Here is a 9,931-nt window from a genome sequence, read left to right as displayed (position 1 = left end):
GGGGGGGGGGAGGAATTGAAAAAAAAAAGAAGAAAGAAGGAAAGGAAAAAGTAAAGAATCAATTCCTGGCTACTGGTGGCCGATTTGTCACCATGTCCAACACATCTCTTTCTGTACGGTACTTTTGGCAAGCTACTTCGAATGCAGACGACTGCAGCCCTCAGCCTCGGTCTCTGTTCACAGGAGACACGGGTATTTAAAGCCACTTTGCTTAAGCCGTGCTCTAGCTCTGATTTTCTGCAGAGCGAAAAGCTGACCAGTCGTTTGCTGAAAGAAAATAGCTTCAGGGAGTGAGGGGCTGGCGTGGGGCGGGCTACCAGTAGGTTCTTCAGTCCGCAGCCGCAGGGGGCTCCAAAGAGAGACGGACGTCCGGGGACGCTGTCCTGGGCTGTACCTCTCGCCTCACCCCACCGCCTCCGGGCCACGACCCTCGCCCCATCCCTCGCCCACTCCCATTCTGGGAAGAGGACTCGGTCGGACCGGCGTGGGGTGGGCGGAGCCTCCCTCGGGCCCTGGGGTGGTAAAGTGGGGGCTGCCGTGGTCGGCTCGGACCGGGAGGGGGGGGGGCAGAGGCTCCTCCTTCTTCTGGCCCCGGCTGCCAGGCGCAGTCAGAGCCGCCGCAGCCCACCGAAAATGAGTTCTTCCTCTGTCTGCAAGACTTGGCAAACTTACGGCACCCTTCGCTCCTAATTTTCTCCTCCCTTCCCTCCCCCGCCCCCCACAAGCCCGACCCCCCTCTCCTCTCCTCCAGCTCCTGTTCCCCATCCTCCTCCGATTTAAAGCCCCCCCGCCCCCCCGGCATCGTTCCCTGATTCAGGGCCGTGACACCCCAGAGCGCCTGACACCCCAGAACGCCAACCAGCGCAGTTCTACTTTTGTTTGCGTTTCTCTCTGGCTGCTTCTCCAGCTCGGCTCTGATTGATGTGCGAAGTCTGAGGCTTCAGCCAGAGGTCGAGGAATAAATAGATGCCGCTGCGTCCCAGGGCAGCGCACATTGGGAGAGAGGAGCCGAAGGGGCGGGAGCGGCGCTCGGGGAAGCTCGTGGGACTCCACGAGGGGACTCTGACCCGGCCACGCGGAGAGGAAGGAGAGGCTCCGGATCGATCGATCCCCGTGTCTGCTTCCACCGGGCGGGAGGAGACCTCGGAGCTGACAACTCGCTGTCCCGCCGGAATCATGCTGCTGCTGCTGCTGCTGCGGGCCGGGCTGCTCGCCCTGGCTGCCCTCTGCCTGCTCCAGGTGCCCCGAGGAGCCCGGGCAGCAGCCTGTGAGCCCGTCCGCATCCCCCTGTGTAAGTCGCTGCCCTGGAACATGACCAAGATGCCCAACCACCTGCACCACAGCACCCAGGCCAATGCCATCCTGGCGATCGAGCAGTTCGAAGGTCTGCTGGGCACCCACTGCAGCCCCGACCTCCTCTTCTTTCTGTGCGCCATGTACGCGCCCATCTGCACCATTGACTTCCAGCACGAGCCCATCAAGCCCTGCAAGTCGGTGTGCGAGCGCGCGCGGCAGGGCTGCGAGCCCATCCTGGTCAAGTACCGGCACGCGTGGCCCGAGAGCCTGGCCTGCGAGGAGCTGCCGGTGTACGACCGCGGCGTGTGCATCTCTCCCGAGGCCATCGTCACCGCCGAGGGGGCAGGTGAGTCCGCGGGCTGGCCGCCTTTCCTGGCCCTCACGCCTCCTCCTCCTTCTTCGCCTTTTGTCCTTGATCCCGTTTCCTTCTTTTCGCTGGGGATCACGGCTTACTCCCTCCCTGAACCGCCCCTCTCTGGAGCACCAGTCTCTTTTATTCTTTAAGGCTCGTCTATCACCCTTCCCAACAGACGCTGCCATTCCAATAGCCGATCTTTCTAAAAACTCTACCGACCCTTGGCTGTCTCCTCTCGGCCGTTTTTTAAACCCACACTCTGTTCTAACTTTCTCCCGCGGTCTCAGTCCTCAGATTTCCATCTCTTTCGAGTTTTGTATTTTGTTGTTGTTGCTTATGTGTGACCTTTTAAGTGATCGCACTAAGGGGCTTCTATCCCACAGGTCCGTTTCTGCGTGTGGTGCCTCTTGATTAGTGCCACTCCTTTCATCGTCTTGCCCAGGTCTCTCAATCTCATCCACACCCTCGCTAGGCCGGTCCGTGTTCACTTAGGGACTTAGACTATCACGACTGAACTGGCCCAACCCTTTCTTCTTCCATGGCTCTGTCCCCTCTCCCCTCAGCCTTTGCCCCCTTACAAAACATGTTTCAGCTCCCTAGTATTCATTTGGTTTGGCCACTCAGTAGTTATACGGTTACTGTTTTAACCCCTTAGGGTTGTATGGCAAAAACAGAAAACGGAAGCCCTTATTTTCTTCCACCCCCTCATGTATTAGTGGTAGGTGTTTGTTCAAAATCCAATTTGAGCAATTAACTTCACCTTAAATTTCTTCCTTCTTTCAATGAGAAAATTTGTAATTCCATTATAGATTGAGACTGTTGAAAATTAATCGCTATGCACTGCTAATTAGCTGCTGTGGCTTGCTCCAGTCATGGAGCTGGCAGAGTGAAATCTCTGGGCTCTTTGCACATGCCCACATGCTTCCAAGTCAACCTGTAAAAAGGAGTTATATTTTAGGCATGTTAGCTTCATATTACTGTGAGTAATGTTATTTTAATCTCTCCTCTGGATTTGTCTTTAATACTTTATATCATCTACATGTTCACACCACTGTTTCTATCATGAAACCTTATTGGAAATGGACATTTAATAGAATTAACCATAAGTTGCTTTCTCACTGGTGTAGGGTATAATTATGACATTCATCACTCAAAAGCCACAACTAATTCCAGTTCACTATGGTCCATTTAAGTTTAACTCAGTATTACTGCTACCAACCCAAACTACAAATTTTACACATACTCTCTGTTTATATTTATGTTATATTGAAGTTTAAAAACCCTTAGTGGTTTTCTTTTACAACCTCCTAAAAAAACTGTTCTTAGATGTGTTGACTTGGTTGCCCCATCTCTGATGTGTATCAACTTTTCTTTCTCTGTCTTTCAACACTCTCCTGTATTGGGTCTATTTGCATTGAATGGCTCTTAGTTATCAGAGAATTGCTTTAGAAAAATCACTTTCTGTGCAGTCACTCAAACATAAAGTGAGAGAAGGGAAAAGCACACATTGCTGAAAACTTTAAGATATTTTAATATCTTGATGAGCACTATGTTTACTGCTGTTTGAATGATAGTATTGCCTTCTTTTGCTTCTCCTTCTTTTCCTCTTTCTTCTTTTGAGATAGTCTCTCTCAGTAGCTCAGGTTAGCTTTAAAATTACAATTATCATAGTTCCACTTCCCAAATGATGGGATACTAAGCACGTACCACCAAACCTGCTGCCTTCTTGGTGTTAAGAGCCAGGAGCTACTTGTGTAAAATAATCAGCAAGAAGTGTATTTCTTACTCCTCTTTGGCCTAAAAGAGAACTCTGAGCCTTTGTGCTCTCTAAAGTCGTGGCTAAGCAGACTCTGGAGAATGCAATGTAGTTGCTGTCCTGGTTGACTAGGCACTTGGAATCAGTTAGATGTGAGTGCTCTTCTCAGGTCAAGGGCTAGGAACTCTAAGTGGTTATGGTTCCCTCTGAAATCATCCTCTCCTCAAAGGACAAAATTTGCTTTTAAACCTCTCCTAGAGAGATGGATCAGGAATGAGTGAGGTTTGGCAAGGCTGTTTTCAAGAAGCCATTTTCAGCATGGATGGGAAACAGTTTCATTAAGTGTTCCTGAGTTACCTATCACCATGGACCAAACGGAACAATAGCTCCATTGAAGCATTCATGGAAACAATTTGTTCATCCACGGGACTTGATTTCTGTGCTGGTCTAAATGCCATAATATTTGTTTTGTTGACAGTATTCTTGCCAAAAAAATTAGTAGGAACAAATATAGTTGGAATCATATTTTAATGATCCCAACCCCAGCCTTCAGCACAAAGCAGACTGTGATGCTAGGTGGGAATTGAAGGTGAGGTGAGGATGGAGATTGGCGAGTTACGCTCTAGCTTGAGGGCTCCCCTGGCTGCCAGGAGGAGCTTGTTGGGTCAAAGCTTCAGACACCTGGAATCACTTAGGAACTACTACATGTGGCCAGGTTTATTTACAATGCAATGTACTTCTTGGTTTAGTGGTATATGATATATAATGAAATAGTTTTTCTTCTTCCAGGTAGAAACCGAGTTCCTATAACTTAGGGCTAGGAATGATATATCCAGATAGAAAATGCAATTTTCCTGAATAAAATGGAGAACCCCTTATTGTCTTGTATATCATCAAGAGGATTTTCAACTTCGGCCACTCAGGGTTGTTTGCCTTTTCATAATATATTGTGATTCCACAAGTATCCTTAGGGCATTATGCAATGCCAGGTCTTACTGAAATAGTGTAACGCTTCAAATTATTATTTTTTCTCCTTTCAAATCTCTAAAAGGAGCCAAGCACCAATGGTTCATGCCTAAAATTCTAGATACCGAGGAGGGTAAGAATGGGAAGATCTGGGTTCCTGGCCAGCCTTGGCAAAAAAAGTTTGAAAGACTCCATTTTGATAGAAAAATCAGGGGGTGGTAGTATACACTTGTCATTCTAATAATGGTGGGAAATGTAAATAGATGGATCTTGTCCAGGCACCAGGGCAAAAAGTGAGGCCCTACTTCAAAAATACCCATAGTAATGTTGGGCTCCAGAGGCTCACACCTGTAATCCTAGCTACTCAGGAGGCTGAGATCTGAGGATCAAGGTTGGAAGCCAGCCTCAGCAGGGAAGTCTGAAGTTTGTGAGCCTCTTATCTATAATTACACGCAGAAAAACCTGGAAGTGGCGCTGTGCCTCAAGTGGTAGAATGCTAGCTTTGAACAAAAAAAGGGAGCCAGGGACAGTGCCCAGGCCCAGAGTTCAAGCCACAGGACTAGCAAAACAAACGAATAAACAAAACAAAAAAATACATGGAGTAAAAAAGACTGGAGGTGTTCCCCAACTAGAGTATCTGCCTAGCAAGTTCTAACCCTAGTACTGCCAAAAAATAAAACCCAAACCAACAGCAAAATCAAAACTCAAACTATAACCCAAACATTCTTTTATTAAAAAAAAGAACAGGTTACATATTGCCATTACTAAGACACATCTCAATTTATTCTCACTACCCATTTTCTATGTATTATAGAGCTGGTTTCATGTAATACTATTTTTTGTGTTTTATTTTTTATTTTGGTCAGTTGTGGGGCTTGAACTCTGGGACTGGGTGCTGTCCCTCTGCTCTTCAGCTCAAGGCTAGCAGCATTCTATTCTTGAGCCACAACACCACTTCCCACTTTTTCTGCTTATGTGGTGCTGTGGAATTGAACCCAGGGCCTCATACATGCAAGGCAAAGCACTCTATCACTGAGCCACCTTCCCACCCACTTTTTGTGCTGAACTCTGTTCATCTGGCCAGTCAGCAGGTTAAGTGAAACATTTGATCAGATCTTTAAGATTCATGGTAAATAGAGTATGAATGTAGAGTCAGGCAGATCAGGTATTAAATCTCAACTCTGCTCACCTCAACTGTTGCCAGTTTTATATCTGACTATCTTCCTGTAGGACAATTATGAAACTTCTCTGATGCAGTTTTCTAGTACCAGCCAAATGGGGATACAGCCTAGAACTTTTAAGTAAATACACATACAACCTAGAGCTTGTATCAGAGAAGTGTTACTGGGATGTACTAGAGAAGCATCTTATTTCTTCTGCATATGTAGTTGACATTTCATTTTCTACACATTCTCTTTGGCCTCAGCCTTGAGAGCAAATCCCATTGGGAGTGATAGGATAAAAGAATGAGACTGATGAGTGCCTGCAAATTAGAAATAGTTTACCTCAAAACTTGAGCATTTAAGAAAACTTTGGAGATTTCACAGCTGTTTGTTCAACATGCACAGTTTGCTGTGCCAAAAGCGATATAATCACCCCTCAGTTACTGCTGGTTTCCGGATTGGGCTGATTTGTACCCCAGCTCTTGCTCAAAACATTTGGCAGAGCACCCCCTCAACTTACATGCGCAGGAACTTCTGTTTAATCATTTCTCCCTCTCTGAGGAACAGGCAGCCTTTTCTTTCGCCATAGCCTGCAAATATTTGAGGGACCAAACACCACAAAGCAAGGCTATGAGCAGGAGTATGGAATGGAAATTGCAGATGAGGACTAGAGAGAAAACATAATTCTAAAGATTCTTCATCATGTGAAATGTTGAGAGACACTCTGGATGGGGTGTGGAGGAATATCTCAGTATTATAGTATCGATTTTATTTATTTAAATGAAACCAAACAAACTAGATCATCAGCTAACACATTTATCAGGGATCCTGAGAATATATCTACACCTTATTTTAATGATTCTTTTTATCTCCTTTCCAACAAACTTTCAAGTAATTTTTTTCCAAAGAGCAAATGTGACTATATTGAGCCTTTCCCTTTTATACCAGGTTTCTAGAAGAACAGATTGAAAACTACACATTTAGAGAATAGGACACTTTTGGACGTATATGCCATAAATTGAGTTCTAAGTTTGCCATTAATTTTTTTCATTTTGAACAAGTCATGTGACATAAGGAATTAGAATTAAACAAAGAAATGCTCCCACAAAGTGATTGATCAACCCAACTGTAAATGTTTAATAGCATCTTTGGGGACAAATATCATTAGCAGCCACAGAATAAAAGCTAACAGTGCTTAACATGTTGTTGGCACCATCTTAAGTGCATCCTGCAGGTGAGTTCTCCTAACAGCTATAAGGTAAGTGCTATTACTCTTATTTCACAGAAAAGAAAGCCAAAATGTACAGAGAAATTAGGTAACTTGCCAAGCCAATTCAGCTGGCAAAAAAAAGGGAGCCTATTCAATTCTATTCTTCCTTTTCTAAAACAGGTGATTTCTAACTTTATGAAGAATTGATGTCTTTTGCCCATCTGATTGCAGTTAAAGGAACAATGCCTTTTTTTAAATATAACGGTTTTGGACAATGGATTCAAAAAAAGAAATTACCACTTGGTTTCACTGCTGAGAAACAGAAGAGAACATACACTCGTAGTCTTTTCGCCTAACCCTGAGTCCCTCAGCCTCAGCATGCCCGGAGAGACTCATCACCACCCTCTCCAGCTTACTTTTATTCTCCTCTAGTATTCTCTTGTTGAGGACGACTCTATGACTTGATTCCTAATTACCCTATTCAATAAGCATCAAGTACTGTTAGATCTGCCAAATATCAAATTTCTTTCCCACCTTCTCTAATGACATTTTCTTATGGATAATTTTCATAAGGTCCATTTCTCACATGGATTATGGCCTATATTATAAATGATTCTTTTATTTCTACTACATTCTAACAGTATGATTTTTCTGAAGTATAGATCTATTACTTAAAACCCTCTGTCTTTGCTTCTGCTCTCTCACTTCCTACCCCAACCCTTCCTCCTATGGAAAGCTCTATGACATCCTCTAGAAATTCTTGGGACATAAAATCTATTATGATACAGTATTTACATGTTTTAATTCAGGATAATTTTCATGCTAGAGGGTTTGGAGAGCATGACTCAAGTTTATATAGTGCTTACCTAATTTTGATGATAGGTTTCATAAATTTAACTATCTGGAACCGATTTTTTAAACAGTTAATGATCAGGAAACCACTTTTAGAGTAGTTTCCACTCTAAAATCTCTGTCTTGGAGTTTTGACAATTGATTTCTATGTGTCTTTAAAAGTATAGAGCAGTATTTGCAATAACTAGTATATGTCTGAGTCAAACAGAAACTGTGAGATAAGTTGATGTTAGGTGAAATGAACCCCAAGATAAGGATTCAAATGTTTTTTTTCTTTCTTGTGATTGTTTCCAACATATTTATAAGGTGATTTCTTTGTTGCTTTGTATATCCCTCCCCCATGGTATAAGCCCTGCTTTCACTGTATTTGATGTTGACATAATTTGTGGAGGGGGAGGGAAAAAACAAATCGTTTAAATAGGGATACAGATGGACCCATTGCAACAATGAGATGTACAAGACATTATGTCGAAAAACAAACTTCACAACACTGGCGGGGTGGGGGGTGGGAGGGTGGAGAAGGGAAGGGATGGTATGGGGAAACAAAGGAGGAGGCAACAATGCTTGATAAGAAATGTACTCACTATCTTGCCCATGTAATTGTAACCCCTCTGTATGGTATTTTCACAATTAAAAAAAAAAAGACCAACACTTAAAAAAAAATTGAGCACATCCCTGTGACTATGAACATGAAAGAAGCAACCATTCTTCTTGACTTAGCTGTTTCAAAGGAGTTTTCCCCCCAACAGTTTTGTTTTTCATCTTGCATAAAACTTTGAATACTAAACATTTAAATGTGCATCAGTATAATTTATTCATCTACAGGAAGATGATTTTTATATAAACCATATGCATTTTATCACATTCTTATTCAGGAAGAGAAAAATTATTGGCACATTACATTAAAACTTGGATATGTTTATCATGAATGAAATTTGAATAGAATAAAAATCATTAAATTTCTTAAATAGCAACTCCTTTGTATAACTACTTAAAGATAATAAAATAGAACAAAAGTTAATAATAGTTCATACCCAGATTAAACAAAATATTTTAGAATTAGTGTTGGTTGTATAATTATATGTATTTGCTTTGCTTAATTTCCAAATAAATAGCTATCTTTCCTTGAGCATAAATTTTCTTTTTTCTTTTTCCTTGTTTTCATTTCCTTCCTTCCTTCCTTCCTTTCTTCCTTTCTTCCTTCCTTCCTTCTCTCTCTTTCTTTCTCTTTCTTTCCTCTCTCTCTCTCTCTTTTCTCTCTCTCTTTCTCTCTTTTTTTTTCTTTCAAACTGGGGCTTGATCCCAGGGCCTGGTGCCCTACCACTTGAGCCATAACTCTTCTGGTCTTTCTTCTGGATATAAAAGTAGCATGAAGATGATTTTTTTTTTTTGCTAGTCAGTCCTGGTGCTTGAACTTAGGGCCTGGGCACTATTCCTGGGTTTCTTTTGCTCAAGGGTAACACTGTACCACTTGAGCCATAGTTCCACTTCAGGCTTTTTCTGTTTATGTGACACTGAGTAATTGAACCCAGGGCTTTGTGAATGTTGGCAAGCACTCTACCACTAAGCCATATTCCCAGCCCCAAGAGGTTTTTCTTTGTTGTTTTTAATGTACTATATGATTTTTTGTTTCTTTTGTATGTTCTTCCTTCTATGGTATATCCTGTTATCACTGTTTTTGGTTTTAATACCCTGAATCTTGTATATACATTTATCTAATTTGGGGAGGGGAAGGGGAATTACAAAATACTGTAACAAGGACACAGAATGACCCATTGCAACAATGATACTCACAAGACACTATTTTGGAAATGAACTTTACAACTTGTTGGTGGAGGAGTGGAAGAGGTGCGAGAGGAAAGGTATAGTGGGAAAACAACAAAGGAGGGGTAACTATGTTTGACAAGAAATGTACTCATTAACTTACTCATGTAACCCCTCTGTACAGCATTTTTACAATAAAATAAAATTTAAAAGAGAAAAAAAGACACAAATATTGTGAAACAAACAAATAAAAAATGTACTCACTACGTTATGTTACTGTAACCCCTCAGTACATCACCTTGGCTATATATATTTTTTTGTTTGTTTTGTTGGTCGTGGGGCCTGAACTCTTGAGCTGTTCAGCTCAAGGCTAATGCTCTACCACTTGAGCCATAGCACCACTTACGGCTTTTTCTGCTTATGTGGTGCTGGGGAATCGAACCCAGGGCCTCATGCATGCAAGGCAAGCACTTCCCCAGCACCACATAGGCAAAAAGAAAAAAGCTGGAAGTGGCGCTGTGGCTCAAGTGGTAGAGCACTAGCCTTGAGCTGAAGAGTTGAGGGACAGC

General features: G+C 42.9%; 1 protein-coding gene across 1 annotated transcript in view; it reads left to right on the top strand.

Annotated features, from left to right (window-relative positions):
* The first annotated feature begins 888 nt into the window (after positions 1-888).
* Frzb (frizzled-related protein) overlaps positions 889-9,931 on the top strand; it is a 32,359-nt gene continuing 23,316 nt past the window's right edge. The window contains 1 exon segment of the mRNA XM_013030920.1: positions 889-1,642. Within this exon segment, the coding sequence (XP_012886374.1) occupies positions 967-1,642 (676 nt within the window). The 5' untranslated portion in view covers positions 889-966.

This window comes from Dipodomys ordii, unplaced genomic scaffold, assembly GCF_000151885.1.
Source record: "Dipodomys ordii isolate 6190 unplaced genomic scaffold, Dord_2.0 Scaffold5, whole genome shotgun sequence".
In the NCBI taxonomy this organism is placed as follows: Eukaryota; Metazoa; Chordata; class Mammalia; order Rodentia; family Heteromyidae; genus Dipodomys; species Dipodomys ordii.
The sequence above is the reverse complement of the archived record's forward strand: the minus strand, read 5'-3'. Positions and strand labels throughout refer to the sequence as shown.